Source organism: Mchenga conophoros, linkage group LG4 (genome assembly GCF_057382185.1).
Source record: "Mchenga conophoros isolate Kocher_MC1m ecotype Shallow Benthic linkage group LG4, M_conophoros_male_GT1.1, whole genome shotgun sequence".
NCBI classification, from domain to species: Eukaryota; Metazoa; Chordata; class Actinopteri; order Cichliformes; family Cichlidae; genus Mchenga; species Mchenga conophoros.
The window spans coordinates 32674824-32697540 of NC_140529.1; the positions used below are offsets into that span (position 1 = coordinate 32674824).

The 22717-nt window shown below is 44.2% G+C and overlaps 1 protein-coding gene across 3 annotated transcripts in view; it reads left to right on the forward strand.

Annotated features, from left to right (window-relative positions):
• The first annotated feature begins 1627 nt into the window (after nt 1-1627).
• Nucleotides 1628-22717, forward strand: part of arhgap23a (Rho GTPase activating protein 23a) — a 68649-nt gene continuing 47559 nt past the window's right edge. The window contains exon 1 of one of the 3 annotated variants that reach the window (XM_085271905.1): nt 1628-2063. In XM_085271905.1, coding sequence (XP_085128031.1) covers nt 2055-2063 — 9 coding nt within the window. In that variant the 5' untranslated portion in view covers nt 1628-2054. Of the gene's footprint in view, nt 2064-15600; nt 15921-22717 lie in introns of those variants that run through there. The other 2 variants (XM_085271902.1, XM_085271893.1) reach the window with 2 other exon arrangements.

Below are 22717 nucleotides of genomic sequence, written 5' to 3' on the forward strand. Positions count from 1 at the left end.
AGAAAAAAACAATCTAAATAGTACCGTATCACTGCTACAGCTGCTGACAGCATTCCTGGCATTCCCGGGGATATTTCGTTGTCTTTTATATTTTTGCTTAATTCTCTGGATAGCTGGAAGAATGTGCACAACATTACATCATGTCCAGATGCTTCCGGTGCAGACTTTGATGGCTGAAATGTCATCGATTTAAAACCTAAATGTTTTTAGGATTTAAAGACAAATAACGTGGTGTGTTTTAAGACTTCTTACTGTCAGAAAATTTCTTTGATGCTTTTTTTCACCTTGTTCTCCATTTGTCAACTCTGGAGCTTAAAAAAATGAACATAAGGAGCCTTTCTGGGAAATAAACTAAGTAATCACTCACTAGAAGAGAACTGGGAGCAAACTGAACACAACACAATCATAAAACACATCAAGTCGTTCCATAATAACCCCTGGAAGTGGAGAGTGGAGTGGGAATAACAAATAATATCAGGAAAGACTTTCCTGATGTGAAGTTTCCTTTTAAATTAATCCTGCACAGTTATGGAAAGCCAGGAGGAACACATGCACATCGACAGCGTAATGCATAAACTACTGCCTGCTTAAATAAAGGATAATAAGTTTACATCTTTTTCAAAAATCTCTATATTTCCATTCATGAAGGCGTCTCCTGATTTTAGATGGTGATGATAATAGATGTTGTGATATGATGAATCTAATGTATATGTATGTGTTCAAAGTTCAAATATCAGAACCCGCGTGACTAGATTGTAATAACATCTCGTATCTGTGGCACCTTTAACCTCCGGCAACTTTTTGCCAGTGAGCCGGAGTTTGGGATTGAGAGGATAGAGAGTGTAGTGATAATAATACAATAGGTGAAGATGGAGGGAGGTGGAGAGGATAGAGGCAGAGCAAATAAAGAAAAAAACAGGCAATGAAAGAAAAGAGAATGAGGGAAGGGAAATGGAGTGCCTCTGTGCTTATAGCCGTGGCCTTCAGTGTTAGAGTTCCTGTTGTTGTGGGGTGGGAGTTTCCCTCTGTGGCGGCAGTGAGGGAAATGGCAGAGGATGTCTTTTTCCTGGCTGACCAAGAATGCCCGGCTCTCGAGGTCTTTTCTCCTCTCGTGTGTGGTTTTTAGTCATTTTTTGCCAAAGTTTTTAGTGTTAATAATACAAACATCTCACCACAAACTCCTCGTTTTCTTTTCATTTCATTTGGAACACTGATGCATTGCGGGTGAACTATTTTCTCCCTGGGGGCACGGGGATATCTGCTCTTAAACGCCCAACAGATCCTGACAACAGATTGGACTACACGTCCCAACATGCTCCCCTCACAATAGGAGGCGGGGGCCATAAATCCTGCCAGCCAATGGTTTTACGTGAAGGGGTTCTGTGGTTGGTGAGCTGCACGGGCAGCTGTTGTCAATGGCAACAGAGGTTTGCAGGGAAGCATGAGCTGGACAGCTGGTAGAGGGTCCTCTGCTAGGAGTCACATGAGCTCCCGGCAGCCAATCTCAAGCCTTCCGCCTTCCTCTATCGGCTGCTTCTTCTCGCTCATTTGCTGTTCTGGTTCTCTTCAGCTGCAGCAGGAGGGGGAGGGGAGATGGAAGGAGAGGAGGGAAGTGGAGACAGGGAGAGGGAGGGAAAGGAGGCGAGGCCAGCGTACACAGGGAACGAGTGAAAGAGAACGAAAGCGGAGAGCGGGAGTCTCTTCCTTCTGTGTGGCCATCAAGCAGAGAGGCGAGAATTGGACGTGCACACTGTTTCCCCTCTAGCTGTCACCCAGAGCGGCAGGGGAAGAAGAGGAAACAGAGACAAGGACAAAAGATGAGTGTCTAGCTGGATGTTTCAGGCTGTCACACTCAGAGACAGAGTTATGCCTGTGTGGAGAGGCGAAGCAGCAGCAGCAGCGCTCGGCTGCCAGGCTGCCTCGCCTGTGTGACGAGAGCAGGACTGCATTTCTGCTGGGAATACTAAACCAGGAAAAGAAAAGAGAGAAGACAGGCAGCCGGTGATCTTGTGCCATGACTGGGAAGAGGAGGAGGGAGGAGACTCGTTGAAATCATGGACCAGGTGAGGATGGAGATGAGGAGGTGGGGAGGAAGTGAAGGGGAAGTGAAGGGGAACACCACCTTTAATGTGCTCCACATATCCACACCTCTCTGACACAAAGCACGCAGCGCAGACGCAGCAGCGGCTCCTGGTTTATTCATAACATGCATCACAACTGTTTTCATTCCCTCGAGGCAAAAACCAACTGCACAGCATGCTGCCGAACCCACGGTGTGTGTTTTCTGATTCACCCCCGGCGAGCTGGTTTTCACTCTGAGTGGGTGGGGAGGGGGGGGAGAGGCCGGGCCGGCAAAGGTGTCGCCACCGGCAAGTGGCAGGCCTCTGGAGAGATGACACAGTTCAAAACATCACCGGCTCATATCTTAGGTGAACACTTTGGAGATGAGCAACAGAACAGAATGAAAACAGGGGTGTGGCTGATTTTTACAGGATAACATGTCGTGAAGCGAGTGGCACCTTCACCTAGAGTCAGACAGGAAGGAGTAAGGGGATGGGATGTCATGCAACAGTGTTTACATCCAGAGCGTTACTGATAGAGACCGAGGCAAGCCGAAATATTGTGTACTCATGTCACAGCCTTTGCAATAGGTCTCATCGCCTGCGCCACATGTGCAGCGCTGTAACTTGATGCATGTCGAATGTCCCTCTCTTGCGCCCTAAACAGACAGTGTTTGTGACTGCTTTGGTGTATTTTATGACCTGTTTCTCAGAGCTCTGCTTGCAGGCTGATTGCTGCAGCTGTCTTTTGGTGTTGTCTCCACGGTGGAGGCGAGCAGCTGCTGGTAGTTTAGCAAAATGATGGATGGTTTAGAGGAGCAGAGACAAGAAGCAACACCAATCAAGTCTCCCTCCCTCTCGCATCTCCCCTCCATTGCCCTCAAATGTGTCTCCTGCTCATTGATTACCTCATCCCCCGTGTCCACCCTCCCCCTGTCTCACTCTGTTGCTTTGCGTCCTCTATGCTCCTGAGAGGGGATCTGGTGTGAGCATCAGGTTTGCGATGAAGAAGAGGAGGGATTACGGAGTAAATAGGTGACACACCCAAAGCCCAGCCCTTGCCTCGGGGTTAATTATTCATGCTGTCCATGGGTGGGGGCGTGCCTGTCCTGTATGTGTCTGCCTGCTCAGGTTGGGGTGATGTTAGCCCCCTTGGTACAGCAGGGATGATGTCATGACTGCTGCTAGCCAGACAGTCAGAGTGTCTTTGTTATTGTGGGTGGAGATATACTTAGAGGCAGGGGTATAAGCTAGCAACCCAAGCAGCAAACTTCAGGTAGTAACAGAGAGCTCACGATGTGTTTGGAGGACCTAAAAATGTCACGTATGACTTATTAACCAAGTCTTACACACACATTCTCATGAAAAGTATCAGTTCACCTTTGCAACAACAATGACAAAAAAAGAGAATGGTGTCACTTACTGTGCAGTATAGATCACAGGAAACAAAAACTATTTATAAGACTCCGCAGTGCTGTGAAATGCTGACACGGCGTGGCCTTGGTGCAGTGCTAAAGCTGGGTCAGTGTCATTTTAATAGATGGACTATACTGTGATGTAATGTATGATTATACAGTAGCACTTTCCTGTTCACATGACTGTGAAGCATTATCTGTTGTTTTTTGTTTCCTGGGTGTGTTTACAGTAAAGCAGCCGCGAGATGGTTCTTGGTACACAGTCTAAGTCTGAGAAACGTTTAGAGATACAGTGAGAGTTGGAAGCCTCAGCATGCACTAATATCACCGTGTGGATGCAAAAGAGGCATGCGGGCTTTACTGCAGTCATCGAAAGGCTTGCAAAGTTTACACGGCATCGTCACACGCTTTTGTCCTTCTTTCTGTTTGTAGCTGTCTATTGAAGGACACGCATGTACATTCGCAGTGATAAGGAGGGCAGAGGCTCAGTGAGGGACAGGAAAAAGGCTTGTGAGATAAAGCGCCTGTGAGAGAGAATCCAGGGCAGCAGCGGGACACCTCTTACTCTCAGAGTCCGTCTGCGATGCATTCTTCTGTGTCCGAGTGTTGCCACGATCCTCATCCTCACTGCACTCTCTGGTTTTATAGGCTTATAAATGTTCTTAGTTCAGAGCGCCTCCTTCCATGAGGATGATTAAACTATTAGACTAACTGCAAATCAGCGTGGGTCATTAGTGCTTTGTGATCAATAGTCATTAAGGGAGACATGGGCAGGGCTTGTGGTGACTGCTGGCGTGCGAACTCGAAGGCCGGAGATGGAGTTGCATGACCGCATCCATCACGCAGAACCACATCACTCTTTCTACTGTAACATCCTTGGACTCCACTGGAGTAAATTTGCAGGATTCACAGTTTAAAGTAAACCTTATTTATTTTATATTAGGCCTTGGTGCACTCCCCCACACTTCTTCCACTCTAAAACAAGTTGTTTCAGCTCGTCTCCTTTTACGCCAACTCTCTTCTGATTGTCTGCATCTTGCAAACTAACTCTTGGTGCAGCAGGCGGTCTTAGTCGTGTGCCTGACAGGGCTATATTAAGGATACCCACTATCTTTTTATTATCATTCAAATCCAAGAGATGAACCCCCCCAAAAAAAAAAAAAATTATACTTTTGGCTCACCGGCACTACTTGCACATATGTTGAACTTATTATGTGAAACTTAATATGAGCAACCACAACTGCAGCTGTTTGTGTATGACAGAAAATAAGGCAGAGCATGATAGATACATTTAAAAGTGTGTCACTACATCAGAGGGAATCCCTGATACAACTGGATGAGGCACATTCATGTGGACAGGGGTGACGCTGTTGTGTTTGTGCTGCTGTCTGAGTACAGCTCCCTGGAGGCTCAGTAAAGGAGGCTGGGCGACATGTGTAACTTTAGTGTGTATATGTGTGCATATATATATCTGTGTGTGTGTGTGTGTGTGTAAGTTCCTGTGGCTGTCAGCCAGAGTTATCTGGCAAATTGCTTTGTCTGTTTCCCATAGATGTGACTGAAATGGAATGCAGTCAGAATTAGCTCAGGGCAAAGCAGCCACGGAGGGAGATATTTTATGAGAGTGAAAGTGTGTGTGCCTGTGTGTGTGCGTGTTAGTGAAGAAAGGGTCTTATTAGGTTACAAATGAGATAGTGAGAGAGAATGTAAAAGACAAATGTGTGAGAGGAATGGATAAAGAAAAAGAAGGAGTGTGTGTGTGTGTGTGTGTGCTTCATGGTAGAACAGGTGGTCTAATCTGATGTCCCACCCATGGCACCCCGAGGCCTCCTGTCTACAGCCCTTCAGTCTTTGCACTCTGAAGAATTTCTCACCGCGGGGCAGCAAACAGTGAGAGACTGTTAAAGATAAACTTTGAATGTGCGCTTGCATCCAAGCTGAAATGGAACAGTCACCAGACGTGATATTAAAACCACGGCCACAAAAACAGCTCTGACCTACCCTGACCTATCAGAGCAAGGAGTCGGGACCTCTGTCTGGCGGCAGATCCTCTTATGGATGCTTGTTATAGCTGGTTATGTTTTCTGTGTGTTGAAGTAGTGTGAAAGACCCAGAATTTGTCAGCAGCGTTTTTGCATTCTGCTAAGATAATTAATGCTATTCATTCATACAGTCATTCAGTGTTTATATTGATATTTTTACCCATGTTTAGAGCTTCTCTGGTCTCAGTATGAGTTCTGTAACACTGAGTGGAGGGGAGTTACAATGACATATATCCACACTGCTGTAGGAAAGCAGAGTTCACAGAGGTACATAGTTCCTTGCAGACATTTATGGTACAAATGGCTGTCACCATATTATGCACAGTCTCTGCAGCAGCAAGTAGGCTCTAGTACTACTACATGCTTATCAGTGTAATACTTTTCATGCAGGCTTCCATTTCATGTAAAATCAACCAAATCTATAAAAGGAAAAAATTAAACTAGAACCTCTCAGAACCTGTAGTCAGCTTCATTAGTTATATGTGGAGCAGCACAATGGTCTGCTCTCATTGTTAGCTCTGCAAAAGACTGGCAGCCAGCTGGATTAGGATCCACCCCCCGCCTACCCATGACCCTGAATTGGATAAGTGATTAAGAAAATCAATTGATGGGTGGGTGGCTGTAGTATATTTATCAAAGCTATGAAAAACATTGCTGTCATAGTAAAAGAAGCTCTATAGACTGAAGTCAGAAGAGACAAACAGAAGGTGTTTTATCATTTCCAGCATTTTCAATCTCTTGTAAATTTTTATGTACAGAAGCCGGCCATCAAACCCATTTTAAATCAACATTAAGCGTCACCATCCGAAGCTTAAATTTGGATTTTTTTCCAGCATGATTTTTTCTATAACTTTCCTTTGAGCTTGAATATGATGAAATGTGTGCATAATAGCATACTGTTAGCCTTTTTCCTTTAGGCATCCAACATCTTGGAAGAAGTGTGAGCTTTTGACCCACCTCTGTGTCTATACTGAGAGATGTAGCTCAGTAATTTTATCATAACATGAAGGTAACATTTCGCACAATTTGATTAAATATACAAAAGAAATTAACTTGTTCTGAGGGAGTCTAGAAGAAGCGGCTCGTTGATTTTTCAAAGAGAAAATTTTAGATTTGTATCTATTCTCTAGGCTCTATTTTTCCACAGAAATCCTTTCAACTCATTTTTAAGACATTTAAAATGCAGAAATGCATTTAAACATATTGTAAATATCATGTTCATGTCAGGTATAAAGAGCTGTTTGTGCATGTGGAGTATCTTAGCACAGGGCTCATGTTCTTAATTCAGTTGAATTTTTAAGGCTGGAGATAACCAACTGTTCGAGGCCAGCAGGCAAACAACGCACAGATTGTCCCGTGAAAGAAAGTAGGACACCCATCTCCAGCAAGTAAACATCTCCCGCTCAGCTTAGGACCTCAACCTCAATGCACTTAAGTGGCAAGCAATGAATGCAGATGGCAGAAGCGGAGGGGGGGGGGGCGTTCTCCCGCAGGGGTCAAAGGTTAGCCAGTGTGGCTAAAGCCCTTCCTGTCAGCAGCACTTTGCATCAGTCCAGCCAGGGAACGGCAGGATGATGACACGGGACGAGAGCAGCTGAGCAGGGATAAACCAGCCAAAACAGAGGAATGAGGTTTATCGGTTGCATTGGGAGACCGTCCAATTAGGAAGCCATTTGAGTCCAATTTAACCTAATGGGCCTGTTTGGCGTGCTCAGTTATCAGTTTGACATGTTTTCGACTCCCTATCTATTCCCACTCCTGCTCTGTCATCCTTGAGTCTCAGAGCAGCTGACTTCAGTGGTTGAGGTGCTGCACGAGTATGTCAGTCTGTAATGAACAGCTGCTGTTTCATTACTTTGATCATCTAACAAGCTAAATGGATGCTCTAAAGTTACTGGGCGCCACGGCAGCATATCAGTAATGACCTGAGCTTCATGACCCGCTGACCTCTTGGCCTATTCTCCTTTGTACTGTCCAACTTTTCCTTCATTCACCGCAATGACCCGACTCTATCACATCATGAGTTCAGACTCAGATTTTGTGGCTCTCATGTCCAGAATAAACTGTTCCCTTCCCCGTTTCTCACATGGCCACATATTTCTTTCCATTTTTAGGGCTCATTAAAATCCTTGTCATCACTTTAAATCACATGATACCCCATAGATGCGAATAAAATGAAAAACTCATCTGAGATACATGCAAGGACCTAATTTTGTTTTTATTCTCCACCCTCATACTGTATCTCACCATCTCTTGTAGGTATGGAGCCCCCTTGTGGCATCCAGATGCCACTGTGGCTCAGTTTCTATCTTTCAGGGTTGGGAGCGAGGATTATCTATTTAGGGAAATCTCTGTGGTGAGCAGCAAAGGAACAGATGGTTATCCTTTTACAGAATCCAACCTAGAATAAGACGATGTTTGCTTATTTTGTTATTAACAATGATGATGGTGCACATTTACATTAATTCCACGAGCAAAGTATATAATCCTCTCTGTCTTGGCCATTAAACACTGCAGGAAAAAAGCGTCACATCTCAGTTTGTTATAAAAAGCACTGCCCTCATTCTCAGATTTATGGTTAATACTTGTAGATCAACATCTTTATTAGTGATCTGTGTTTTGGAAAACAGCGCTGACTTTCCTTTTGAATTCAAAGATTTTACAAGTGAGCAAATCCACTCCTTTTATCTCAGTCTATGACTTTAGTTCAGAAACGTGACAAAAGCATTTAACACATGTGATCCAACTGTTTTAAGCACTTATAGATGTTTATATTAAAAAAGTGGTGACCTCTCTGAAGGTTAGAAATCTGTCAAAACGTTTCTCTTGTGCGGTCTCACGTCTCCTCCGAAATGAGAACACCCTCCTTTAAGGCCATGTCTAGACAAACTTATCTCTGAGTTTTAAGGCCAGAGAAATGCTGGGATTAGGGTATGATCCCTTCAAGCGTACGGGATTATTCAGTTTACTGTATATACTGCAAGAGGTGTGGCTTCATGTGCACCACAAAGCAGATCTGTCATGGCCGTAAGGTCCTTGAGACGATTTTTCTTGCTGCTTCAGAAAGTCTGATGATGTTTATGTTGTAGATTATAAGTTATGAAGACCTTGGGGGTGCTTGATTATTCTGAACTGAGTTATTTATGGTAAAACTTGCTCCATCTTTTTGTAATAAGTGCTTCTGTGAAGGCAGAGGATTAACTTCAAAGACTCAGATCCAAAGACAAAACACACTTTAATCCCCTAAATGTTTTAGGAGAAGGAAATAGTCGTCCTAAGATGCCCAAAATACTAAAGTCTAAGGATGTGACCATGTGACGTTAAGTTACAGGACTTTTTTTAAAGGTATGAAAATAAGGAACAAACATTTGCCTCTGGATCTGGAGCTTATGTCATTCTATTAATATACGAGTTATTTCTGGATCCTACTGATTCATCGGTAACCAGCAGAGAAATCTGATGCAAACATGTTGAATGATATTGCACTCACTGATTCCCGAATGTGACTGGAAAACATATCTCATCGTCCGAGCTCATTGCCATTGTTTTCCCTCATGCCACAGGAAGTGATATGAGAGAGAGGAAAAAGATCTGTGAAAGGTAAAGAGGCAGCAGACACATTCAGCCAGCAGGAAGGAAACTCCGTGCTCTGCTACTGGAACCATGAGTGTCTGTTTATTTTATTTCTCTGTCTCTCAGAAGAGATTTAAGGGAAAAGAAGAGGTTGTCCTTTTGAAGAATGTGTGCCAAGCATTTATAGTAACAGTGGCCATTTATAGAAATAGTGGAAACCCCTGGAAGCTATTTCAGCCCTTGTTGTTTTTTGTATTTGTCTGGAACTTTGAGGAATAAATTGATGGGGAGACACACTGGCGATCTCAGGATGCTAATTCTCCACTCATGTGTACTGACACTAACACCTGAACATCGATTAGTCTTCTTGTTAGACTCTGGGCATTTCCTTCTCTTTGTTCCTTTATCTCAAACACTCCCGCATGGCTGTTCTTATCAGCTGTCTCCATGTTAAGGCCTGCTTCTGTATCAAAAAGAAAACTCCAAGAAGTTGAGGCCCAGCAGTTCATGAGTGGAGATGAGATAATGTATAAGCTTGTACAGGAAGATGGGACTTAAACTCTCTTTACAAAAGGCTTATATGCATAAAAACCCATAAACCTCTATCTTTGATACAAAGGGTTCTTTTTGCAGTGGAAACTGGATCGTGCACTATAGGATATGGCGTATCAGCATGTCCAGTGTAAACCCCAGGCTAGCAGTAGTGTGTGGCTTGCATGTGTGTGTGTGTCTGCAATGAGTCACTCTCTCCATCCTACACCCAGCTCAATGTCTGCTCCAGCAACAAAAGCTCTGAGCCTAACCTGTCTCTACCTTTGCAGATTGGGTGCCCACAGGCCTTTAGTTGTTTATAGAGGAATGAGCGAGGCAGCTGCAAGAGCGAGTGGGGATTACAGTGAAATGTAGAGATGGGTGAGGGAGGCCTACAGGTCAATAGAGAAACAAGGAAAAGAGTATATGCTATGTTATAATATCAAGGAGGTTCGTTACTGACCATAGCTACAAAAAACAAAACAAAACAATGAGCTTTCAGTGTGCCAAGCTGTTGTTCCCTCTGCTCTTGGTGTAAACCTAAAGCTTTCTGGGCATTACCTGACAGAGGGGCATCAAACGAACTGGTAATTCAACAGTCGTGACTACGCTCCATCCCTAGCACCTAGTTCCCAAAATACCTGTGATGTTACCTACTTGGTCCGTCTAATAGTGAATTCAAATTGAGCAGGTTAATAGTGAGAACAAGTGTGAAGCAGACTATCTTCTGATGTGAGGAAGGGCAACAATGTTTCTCCCAGAGTTGAAGTTCATTTGGGAAAACGGCTGTTTATTATTTTTCGACAAGCACAGTGCAGAATGACAGGAAATGAGCAGAGAAAAGAGAATAGCTTGCAACTTTTGGGAACTGAAATATGACCATTGCACAATCTTAGTCTATATATGCTTATCCATATTAATAAAAACATTACTAACACTTTCCCTGTTAACCTTCCTGTAAACCCCGTTACCACTTACAAATGACGTCACATTCATCCGTGTCAATCTCTTTAAGCATGCAGAAATAAATGGAAACCAATTACTGCAAAATGGCTACAAAATCCAAAAGCACAAATGAAAGGTCTGCATCATTTTGTAAATGAAGCTCTTAGAAATCAGTGTAGCGTGAATAGAAAGCATCTTCTGAATGGGGTTCAGTCGCTTGGCACAGCATCAAGCGATTACAAAAGCTGCGGCAAAGGCTGCAATTCAGGCTCGGTGTTTAACTACTTTTATTTATGTAGCGGTATGCGGTACAGTTACAGTCCCTCTCTGTCCGTTTAAGCTGCCTGGTCAGCTGTTTCCTCCTCTCGTGCCAGTTGTCCGGCCAGACAAAGAGGACTCCTCTGTCATGCGGGGGTGGGGGCGGGGGGGTGGGGGTCATGGCTCTGGTTGGAATCCATGGGGTCATCGCTCTCCCTCTCAAACTTCCCATAACACCCTTCAAAGGAGTGCCACGGGAGCTTTTATGTCTCAGAGTGAGACATACAGCAGAATTGCTTTCATAACTACATCTTACTCACACATACATAAATATTTCAACCTGTCTCTTTCTCATCTTTGACACCCACGTTGCAATCACACGCTCACATATGTTCAGATGTGCTTAGCAATGAGCAGCTGAGAGAATTACTACAGCGCAAGCATATGGGAGGTCAATTTTTAGGTCATGTTTCACGCTATCAAACCGAGAACATGTTAATCAGCCTTTTATTACATTTGAAACAAGGATTTAAAGATGGTTACTCTTTATAATAGATTTGAAAGCGAGTGGGAGATAGTGTACCTTGGCAGGATTTCCACAATGTTTCCTTTTGGCTCTTAGCAGTAGGAAAACCCTCCAAGTACCATCATTAAATGCAACAGTATCAAGGAGACGGATATAGAGCGACTCTGTAGAAGCTTAAGGAGAACGATGTTGAGAAGTTCTGGCAACTAGACTCCTCAGACATGAAGTAAGCGTGTGCAGAGGGCGTTACGGACATTTACTGAGAGGCTGGGCACAGTAACTTAGGGGAAGTGAAGTGAAATAGAGGAGATATGAAAGAATTAGGAGATAGAAGCCTTGGGCGTGAGGACTGGGCGGGGTTAGCTTGGAATAAATGGAGTGATAACAATGAATAGTAGCATCCTAGTGCACAAGCTGTGCGAGGTGGCCTAGAATGGTATGAGGAATGCCCACCCACCATTCCATCCATCCGTCCTGCCGCCTTTACAGCCTCAGCCAGGCAGCGTCGGGCCAGCGGAGGGAGGCGGGAGTCGAGGGGTGGGGGAGCGGTCGAGCGAGCAAATAGGATGATGGTTGTTTATGGGTTGGTCCCACAAGGCGTCGGGCTGTGTGCGCGATTATGTAACGGCTGAGGAGAGGCTCTGGATGCTCTCTGCTCATCCCCAGCTGACCCTCGAGGGAAAGAGATTGGGGAGGGAGGGGTGTCGCCTCACATCACAGTCACAGATCGGGGCTTACTCAGTCAGTCGTGGGGGACATACCCAGCGCCTGAGGATGTGTGTCAGTGAGTAAGCCCGACTCAGGGATGTGTTAGCCGTCAAGTGCAGGAGAAAAAAACGCTTTCTTCTGCCTGCACTTACTACTCCTTCCTGTCCTTCAACAACAACCTTTTATAGCCACCTGCTCAGATATAACACACAGCCCCTCAAGTACACAAATCTTTCTCTCCCCCTCCCTCCCTTGCTGCACCTCTTTACTCTCAGCCTACCAGCAGCCATCAATAATAGAAAGCCCATTTTGCTTGCCTGACAGGGAAATTAATGTGTTGCGTGACTGTGGATCTGCATGCAATATGGGATAAGATGTGGACAAGCCCCAACTCAGGAGGGGTCTCCAACATAGGATCGCTCTTCCCACAGAAGAATGTCACGGCAAAGACTGATTTATGCCTCCGATTGCTTGAATTAAAAACATACTGACCGCAGAAAGAGGCTGCAGAGTTAGATCCTGATCCCAGGTCAGAGTTAAGATATAAAGTGTCCAGCTGCACATCCCTCACACTCCATGAAACCCCCCTTTTCCCACACCAGAAACCAAGCTTTGTGAACCAGACCGTCTGCACCATTACCCTTCTTACTCTCGGAGACCATCTGCCCTTCTCTCCCACCTTAAGACGGGGATACTCCAGCTAAGTCTCTTGCTCCGCCATGGTGGATTTACGGACAATCTGATATTCACTGAAACTACTCTGACCGCTGTAGATGTGTAACCTGGGGGTGGATTTAGGACACATATGGTAATTGTCTGTGTCAAATGAGGGATGAGTGAAGGTCATAGCTCTGGCTTTCGAAGAGTGTCCCCTGTAAGCTTTTGGCAGGGATTGTGTGTCTCCAGGCAGGCTTGAAGCAGAGGTTGGAGTCCATGAATGGAGACTGAGCAGACATGCAGAGATGAAAGCTGAATTGGCAGCTGTGGCTCTTGGCGTGGGAAGACTCCCGTAAGCGGCTTTTTCCCACTATGATTCCAGTTGGTTTCCTCACAGGCAAGGAGGTTTTGAAGTGGCTCCCTGATACTCATACCCCTTCAGAGTAATAGCAGCCACATGGGTCCGCCCCCCCCCCCCCCCCCCCCCCCACCCCTAGCTTTGAGTCATCACAGCAGCCAAAGATGATGCCATGGAGCATATGTAGTTACACTGTATCCTCCTGGCAGCAGACTACACTTCCTTTTGTACTTATGAGTAAACTTCCTCTGACTACATCTATTGATTCACATGAACTGCATCCAAAAATACAAATCTCAACACTTTTCCGAGAATACACAGACTGCTCTGGGTGGGAAAAGAATTAGAACAGCTATCAATGAATTATCCTTTCAGGCTTTCTTTAGCCTTTTTTTCTGTCATATCCACATTCCCGAGATTCTTGCTACTCCTGAAATTATACCTAATGCATTGTTTTCCCAACCCTGTGGTTAATTTTACAGTAAATACTCATTGGGAGGTTGCTTTTCTGTGTGATCTATGATGATTAGACAGCTAACTATTTGTTTAAGCAAAATGCCAGAAACTGACTCACTCATTTCTTTATCTAAATCTGAATATGTGCTGTTTAATTGAGCTCTGTTGAATAAAGTGAGTATTTTGTGGGTTTGAACACATCACCTTGGGTTACAGAGGTGAATTTGGTTCCGTTATGACAACATTCACAGTAGGTTCAAGGTTCAAGGTTCTTTATTTGTCACATGCATAGTTATACAAGTATAACACACAGTGAAATGTAGCCTGACACGCTCCTCGACATGTGCAAAACAATTGGGGGGGGTGTAGAGGAAGAACATTTTATATATATATATATATATATATATATCTATATATCTATATATATATATATATATATATATATATATATATATATATAGAGAGAGAGAGAGAGAGAGAGAGATATATGGCATAGTATATACATTGGGTGAATGTGCAGTAGTAGCAGCAAAAGCAGGTGAATTCTGTGCATTAATATGAATAGACATCTGACTATTTTACAGGATAGACAATATAAACATATTTAAAATTAAAGGAATTGAAATGTACATTGTGCCTTGGTTTAGTGTCTGGAAGAGTCCTGACTCAGTCAATTATAGATGATGTGAGAGGGCGGGTGTGTGTGTTTAGGGCACGGATGGCTTGGGGATAGAAGCTCCTCTTGAGTCTCTCTGTCCTTGCCCGGAAGATGCGGAACCTTCTACCAGATTGCAGAAGTTGGAACAGTTTGTTGCCAGGATGGGACGGGTCCTTCAGTATCTGCGCTGCTCTAGTCCGGCATCTCCTGGTACAATTTAATCAATAAGACGTAATGTAGAGTCAGACAAATACTTGTAGTGCCTACTGTAGTTTACGTTTTAGACATTTTAAGGGACAGACTGTGTCAGACTGTGTTATTGTTGACATTTCATAGGTTCAGCAAAGAAATAGGACGTTCATATTGTATGTTTTGTTTTTATACTTCATAGGTCAGCGATAAGTGGTTTAACAAACAACAACAAATTCCTCAGTTACAAGGAGTGGACTGAAAGTGACTGAAATGGCAGTTGGAAAGCCAAAAGGAAAACTTGAAAGCCTGGAGAACTGTTGTTCAAGGCCACTGTAAAAGTTACAAGAAGGTCTGGCTCCTCGAAAGCAAAATATAAAGCAATGTGTAATAACTATACATTTACAGTCACTTTCCAGATTATAGCAGTGCGTTTAAATTTAAGTCCATCTTTATACAGTGAATTGAATATTTAGTAGGACATAAAACTTTTTAAAATAGCACCACATCAAAATGATGGAGCATAAAAGTGTTGCATATAAGAATACAACACTGGTTAGATCTAGTTTGTCAGGTTTCACTTTTAATTTCACCGATAATTATTGTGACACAGTGACTTTTATACGCGCTGCTTTTGCATTTTCACAGTACTCGAATTCAGTTTCTAAGGTACTCCGATCAGAGCTGTGTTGGGTGTGCTTTTGGCTTGGAGCCCTCCTCTCGTTCAGCGCACAGCCAGAGGGAGCCCGCATGCTTCGCGTCTGCAGGGCGGAGCGCACAGATTTATCCAACGCACCCTCATTTAATTTGACTCTCTCCGTGTGAAGTTTAGTACTCTAAAACAGCTCACTTCCGGTGCAGATAGCAACCATAAAAGCTTAAAAACGGCTTTAAATCGACTAGATACCTTCTCTCAAACTCATCCACGTTTAGAGCATTTCTATTGATGGCAAGTCCAAAATTGCCTCCCCCCCCCCCCCCCCCCCCCCCCCAGCGAATAAAAATAGACTGTTAAATCTTACGATAAATGACTACAGCACTAATGTTTATCTACAGCTTCCAGAAATATTTTTCTTTTGGAAGTTGTTTCTTTGAATTTGGGAATTTGGACACATTCCTCTCTCCAGCTTTACTTTGAAGGCGGAGTCTCTTGGCTTCCTGTGCACCCCCTCTTTGTATTTTGATGCCGCTACAGTCAGTTTCCAGGCAGGGCGAGTTCGCAGGGACTTAGATATGTACAACTGATGCGGTCTGCCGGAAGAAGAAGGAGAAGAAAAGGAGGAGGAGGCGGAGGGGCAGCGCACCGGACTGCCCCAAACAACGGGAAAAGACTTGGGAGTTGTTTTTTTCCTTCTAGGAGGAAGGAAGCTGGAAAAGTGTCGAATATATAAGTTTGTGTTTGGAGCATTGTTACCCTCAGAGCTCCCCGTCTGCCTGTGCGGCAACAAATCTGCCTCTCCTCGTTGCAGCCAAACAGTTTCTGCTGTCCAATGAATGGAGTTGCTTTTTGCCTTGTTGGAATACCTCCCTACTCTGAGAACCACGTAAGTACGCCGAGCTGACAGTGTGGTCCTGCTCCTTACTTGTCGTTAGAGGTATTGATACTTGGACATATTGCGCTGTGGAGCGGTGCGCGCTCGGGCCGGTCAGAGAGCGTGATTTCCTAAGAGGATTAACTGTAGTTTACATAGCCACTGTGTACACACACACTCACAGTCATACTGTACAGAAATAAGTGTTTGATCAGGGTTTTTCTGCAGCTTTTGCGTCGCTGCTGTGGACGCAAGTGGTGCGCAAAGAAATGAATTTAATCAGCCGCTTTACGAAAGCGAACGTCCCATTTTACGCCCGGGTGGGTTCAGTCTTTTGTCCGCGTCTGGACTGCATCGGGACGCGGAGGAGCTGTCAGTCCAGACGGGACGTCCCAAATGGGGATGGTGCGTCACTCCTCCACTAGTATCGAGCTTCTCCTCATAAATCAAACATATTAATCACGCGGATTTGGCTGCATGGGGAGTCTTAATTGATTTAGCTCCATCAGGGGATGCTACCTTTAATCAAAACTGGTGGTCTGCTGCTTTTAATCTGTTACAAATAAGCTGTAAAGTGGTGGGAGATGACTGCTGACACACGAAGTGGTGGTGTAACAGTAAATGAGAAGATGGAAAGGTGTGACTTGGTCTCAATAAGCATCACAAGATACCGCGGCCACCATCACTCACTTACAGCAGCTGTTTTAAGCCTGCAGAGATATACATGCAATGGTAAGTTGTTGTTTTTTTCTCCTGAGCAATGCTCTGGATGTCTGTTGGTGTGGCTCTGGAGCTGTGCATTGAAGCACTCATAGTGAAGTCATGATGTGAGAGGAGAGGTCTGCTTGCATGTGTGTGTCTGCTCAGATTTAACCTCTGAGGGTCCTTATCATCTTGTGTGATATGGCTCCACCGTGAAAATGCAGGACTAGCAGATATTTCCTGTTCTTTGGTAAATTGCATTCATCTTTGTGTTTGACAGGGTGACGAGGTTATGTTTGCCAGTATCTCTGCTGTGTGTTGCAATATTGCTCTGAAATCATCAACCTCCGCTGTCACTCAGCGGAGGTTGTCACACAGCTTGCTAAGTACACGAGGCTCCGAGCCCTCTCAGCAGTACCTCATCCCTGCTGTTCTGCCCCGGTGCTGGAGTTGTACAGATCCCCTCAGCTGTACTGGACACTGAAAGACAAGAGTTCACGTTTAAAGAGCTACAGGATCCACATTAGGTGGCACAAGTCAGAAGACTGCAGTTCATGTTCTGTTTGGTTGGTTTGTGTTTTGCACTTTGTGTTGCTATTTATGTTAACTTCCACTCAGCAGTTAGATTCAGACACCAAAAACTACTTGGTTTAGTTTAGAAAAAAAATGTTATTTGGGTTGAAAAGCTGACATTAACCTTGTATGTTGAAAAATGACAGTGTCTTTAAATATTATTTATTTATTTCTATGGATGAATTCGGAGCGAAAAACCTGTCTTACTATTTCCTAAACCCAGTGATCCCAGACCAAACTCCCATGGCACCAAGTGTGCATGCATTTTTAAAGCCGGCTCAATGCGGACTACAGATTAATATAAGAAAAACAACTTGTGCATTCCTGATCTACACAGCTGCGTTCGGTTTACTGGCCGGGTGCTGTGTGTGTCTGCTCAGATTTAACCTCTGAGGGTCCTTATCTCCCTGAAATAGCAGATATTTGCTTTTGTTCTTTGGTAAATTTCATTCATCTTTGTGTGTGTTTGACAGGGTGACGAGTAGAGCTGGGCGATATATCGAGTTTTTAAAAAATATCGATATATTTTTATACGAGATATAAGATGTGACCATATCCTTTATATCGATATAGTCTATGTTACGTTATAATTATACTTGCGGAGCCGCAAGTTTGCCTTTCTTTCGTCCACTTTCGTCTTTACGCAACGTTACTCGGCCTCGCCTCTCCTTCACTGAACACAACCCCCCCCTCCTCCCCCATCGCTTCACCTGCAGGAAGCGACAAGATGGACACGGCAAATCTCCGTTAACGAGTTACTGCGCATCGCCCCGTGCGTGGGGCTGGACGGCGTCAACGTGTTAGCTAGCTAACCACGCTAACGAGCTAACCGCGCTAACGCCATGCAGCCCAGAGGTGCTGCACGGACTAAAATCCTTTCATTTTCTCAAAAGTTGACAGCGCGCCTTATGTATGAATTCTGGTTGTGCTTGATGGCCGCGAACCGATTTTATGTGGTACACGGCGCTCAGCAATCTGTCAAAAAATGTTTTAGTACGACTTTGGTAAGCTACGGAGCTGCACCGCTTGATGGATTGTCGGAGCATTACGGCTGAGCCTCGCGGAGTGATACGTACTGTGCTTCAACGTAATATTACCTTACTGTGTATAAGGACCATAAATGGCACCTGTTAAGAGACGTGGTTGCGAAGCGGATTTCAAACTCCAGGCTGTCAGTCACGCAGTACAAGTTGGGAACAGAGCAGCTGTGAAATCTGTCTTTGTTATAGTGCTCGTCTTTTAGTTTACATTTTGACTGCACATTTGTGAGCTTTTTGTTATGCACAAAAACAACATTGTTTTCTTTTATTTATGGAGCATTATTATTTAATAAATGCTCATAATTTATTTTTGAGTAAATTTTATGTACATCTGCTCTATGTTAATAAAAGTGCCTGTGTGACATCTGGGACACAGCTTTGACTAAGAACTCTCTTTTTGTTCTTACTTTATGGCTTTAAAAAAAGATATATCGAGATATATATCTTATATCGCCATCCAGCTAAAAAATATCGAGATATGAATTTTGGGTCATATCGCCCAGCCCTAGTGACGAGGTTACCTTTGCCAGTATCTCTGCCGTGTGTTGCAATATTGCTCTGAAGGAATCAACCTCCGCAGTCACTCCGCGGCGCGCTCAGTCTTGCTGTAATTAGGAATTTGTCTGTTTTTATAGCTCGGCTCTACATTTTTTCCCTCCTCTCTGTCCTTGCAGAGTTTATCACCTCCAGCAAAGAGCAACACTTCCTCTTGTGTGGTCGCACATTGATTGAGCCTCTGCTGTTTTATGTCACTGCAACAGAGCTGCGAAAGCCCCTTCAGACCCACTGAATTCACTTTTATCTGTTATGTAGTATCACAGTAAAACATGAAACACTTTGATGCCGTGCGTGTTCCCACATAAAACTGTAATTGAAATGAACAGGAACTCATAAAATTCAAAGGGTTTGATATCCCTCAGAAAGACTGCCTTAGCTGTCTCTTGTTGCAGAGGCTTCTGTGCTGAGTTCATCTCGTCTCATTTCAGTCCCTGATCTGTTCTAAACCCTGTGCTTCAGCCAACACCCTGCTCTTCTTTTTAGCAGTGTCTTTTTATTTATTTTTTATGCGATGGTGCAGGAAATGAGTCGCATACATCCATCAGCACAGATGGAAATGATCGGGATTGTTCTCCTCTCTTGCCCGAGTATTGGCAAGCGCACAATTGAACATTATTCCTTAGCGAGATGCAGGATGACACTAGAATCTAATAAAATGTCTAATTTGTCAAAATGAGGCGCAAAGTGAATCAGGCTTTGTGTGTTCCTCCAACATTCGAGCACAGAGAAGAGGAAGGGTGGAAAGTGTCTGTGTGATGAGAGCAGTTATGATGTTGTCCAGTGGGACTGGTTTAATGTTGTTAGCAGTTCTGCTCTAATGTAGCAGTGCAGCGTTTGCGGGTGAGATCGATACCGGCAGCGGAGAGCAGGGAGGGGGAAGAGCGCAGGATGAGCGGCACTCCTGATGTCTAATGCTGCATTGTGCCACGTGATGCTGGAATATATTGATGATGGGAAACATGAGAGCACTTTTATGAAAATCTTGCCTTGAGCTGGTCGATGTTAAAGCTCACGTTTGTCCCTGCGGCACGCCTGTGTTTGTTCACTGATACACTGCAGACTAACGCAGCATCACCCTGTAGCTGTTATTATGTGCAAATCCTTCAGTTCTCTCTACTGATCTGGAGACAGTTATCACACTGAGGTCCAGTCTCAGAAGTTGCTCATTGCCTCAGAGAAAACCTCTTCTGGCAGAGGCAGTGGATCACAGGACAACCACCTCAGAGAGGCTGCAGACCTCAGACCACAGAACAGTCTGCAGGTCCAGGATCAGCTCCTGGTCAAGGCAACCTTAACTGAAAGCATCTGTAAGAGGCTGCAGAGGAAAGCATTTCAGTGATCATTAGCAGATGGCCTCACCACGTAGTAGGCACATCGCAGAGCAGATGCTGCAGTGCTGACTATTTTACAGATTTTCAAAACGGTTAGGCTTTCTTGGACTTCTTTTTTTATTTTACAAAATATGCATTTTCCAAAAAACGTTTTGCTTTCATTCACTGCTCTGTACTGTTAAAGTAAACGTTGGTTCACTTTACCGTCAAACAGGTGGTAAGTGTCACCGCCACCATGAAGCAGAGTCACATCTGTAGGTGAATCTGCTAACAGGACCTTCAAGTTTTAATATCCACGTTTGGATCCGAAGTATTCGTACTGAGGAAGTGATAGGATGACATTATCGTATCGATATTTGTACTTTTAGTCATTTGGTTACATTGTTTCATTTTGAGGATGGTAAAACAAAAATGTTTAGGATCAGCTGCAATGTACTAATACTACAACTCATAGGCTAATACGACGTATAAGCTGTGAATATTTCTTTATTACACCATATATTGCAATTAAATTGTTTAATATAGCGATTCAATTGTTAACAGTGGAGTCAAAAGATAAGCCAAGTCAGGAAACTGTACAAAAAAAGCCCCAAAATGCATTAATCTCTCATTAAAGCTGTTCCACGATTGTTGTGCACCTTTTGTTTTTGTTATTCCAGCCACGAAAGTAATTCCTTTGCTTGTATTGTGCATTGCATTATGGGACAGGATTGTCCACAGAATCAAACAGAATCAAGCAGTACCCAAAATATCGGCGAAGCTACACAGAGCACACTGTAAAGTAAAGTTTGTGTTTTCTCTGTGTTATTGCAGGATGTGTTGTTGAGATTTGGCGCTGTATTAAAAAAAGAAAATCACTTAAATTGAATGGACCATCCTACATCAGTCAGTTCGTACCTCACACCACCTCCCCTCCGCCGTCACCCCTGCTGCATTCCTCTAACCCAGAGACAACAGCTGCACCGCTGCTCTCACACCTCACATCCACAGTTATTAACCCCGTGAGTCTGTGTGTGTGTTGACACATGTTAATGACACTCAGACACAGTCAAGCACACAGGTGTTCGCAAAATTAGCCACTCCTGCTTGTTTACATCCTACTTAAAGGGTCAGAGTTACACCTAAAACTCATAATCTGTGCGCAGGTGCATGAAACGTACACACAACAGACACGCACAGATGCTTTTTGGCATTGAGGCCAGTCTGAAAACTAGCTCTGGGAGAGTTTTAATTTGGCCTTCTCCCCCATGTGTGCATGAGGAAGTCCTTGATGTTGTACAAACATGGGCCAGCCGGTATAAAGGTAGGCGAAGGACATCAGTCATCATTGACCTTGTTTGCTGTGGTACAAGGGGAGCAGCTGTTGTAGCTCTGCAAAGCAGGCGTGTTTCTGCTACTAATGGCTCCTTATTGATCTTCCTGTAGGTAGTCAGCCAGTCTGCATTTCTCTCTGCCACGGTTAAGCATCAGTAATTGGTTTAGTTTTGTTTTTAAAAGTTTTACATTTGTATCTGTTTATTATGCAGTGGATGAAAGGTGAGGACTTTTATAGGGTGTGCATGATGCTCTGTGCACATGTGCAACATGTTCTCATCCCAGGATGCAGATACTGCTGTTCTGTCCCGGTGCTATGGGAGTTGTAGAGATCCACAAGATCTCTTGCTGCAGAGCCTCAGCAGCACTGGACAGTGAGGGATAAGAGTTCATTTTTAAAGAACTACAGGATAGCACAAGTCATAAGTCTGCAGATCACTTCCTGTTTGTGTTTTGTGCTTTGTTATTGGGCTTTCACTCGCTATTTATGTTCAGTTTCACTCAGCGGGTAGGTTTAGACGCCCAAAACTACTTGGTTAAGTTTAATGGAAGTGGAACTCAAGTTTGTATATAAACCATCATAATCAAATAACTTGATATTTGTGCTTCCTGGGAGGCATTGCTGTTCTCTGAAACTGGCCAAAGAATTAAGAGAATTTCTAATTATTTACACACTGGTGAGACGCTCTGCTGGGTGAAAAGTGACGGATCTCATACCTACCTAGCCCTTCTCTTGCAGGGCACGCTCGGCCTGTGTTGTGCCTCAACTGGGAGATTTTCCTGTGGCGTCTGACTGGCAGGCGGTGGGAGGTTTGGTGTAAAACAAAGCCTCTCTCTCAGAAACAGATGAGAGCTAATTAGATTCAGCCTGTCGATGGTCTGGCATGCGTCAGTACCTCTTTGTATTTGTGCCTACAAAGACGCTGTGTTGGTGTGTGTCTCGAAGTGTTGTTTCTGCAAAGGAAAATATGAGGCTGTTGTACAGCACATTACATTGCATGAGGGGTTTATTGTTGACATATTGAAGAATGAAGAGCACGCCAGGTCTTGTTTGGAAATGCAGACTTGACTCTGTCTGTATCTGCTTGCAGGATCAGTCTGAAGGCAGCAGCTCAGGGTGAGGTTTGACTCAGGGTCAAGGTTCAGAGGTTAGGGGCCCCACTCGTCACACACTTGGCCCCCAGTAAAGAGGCTAAAGAGGCAGGCGGGAACGCCTGTCACTGTGTGCAGCAGGGGGGCACAAGGGTTAACCAAGGGCTCCTGTGTGACTGATTTACATTCACATCATCTG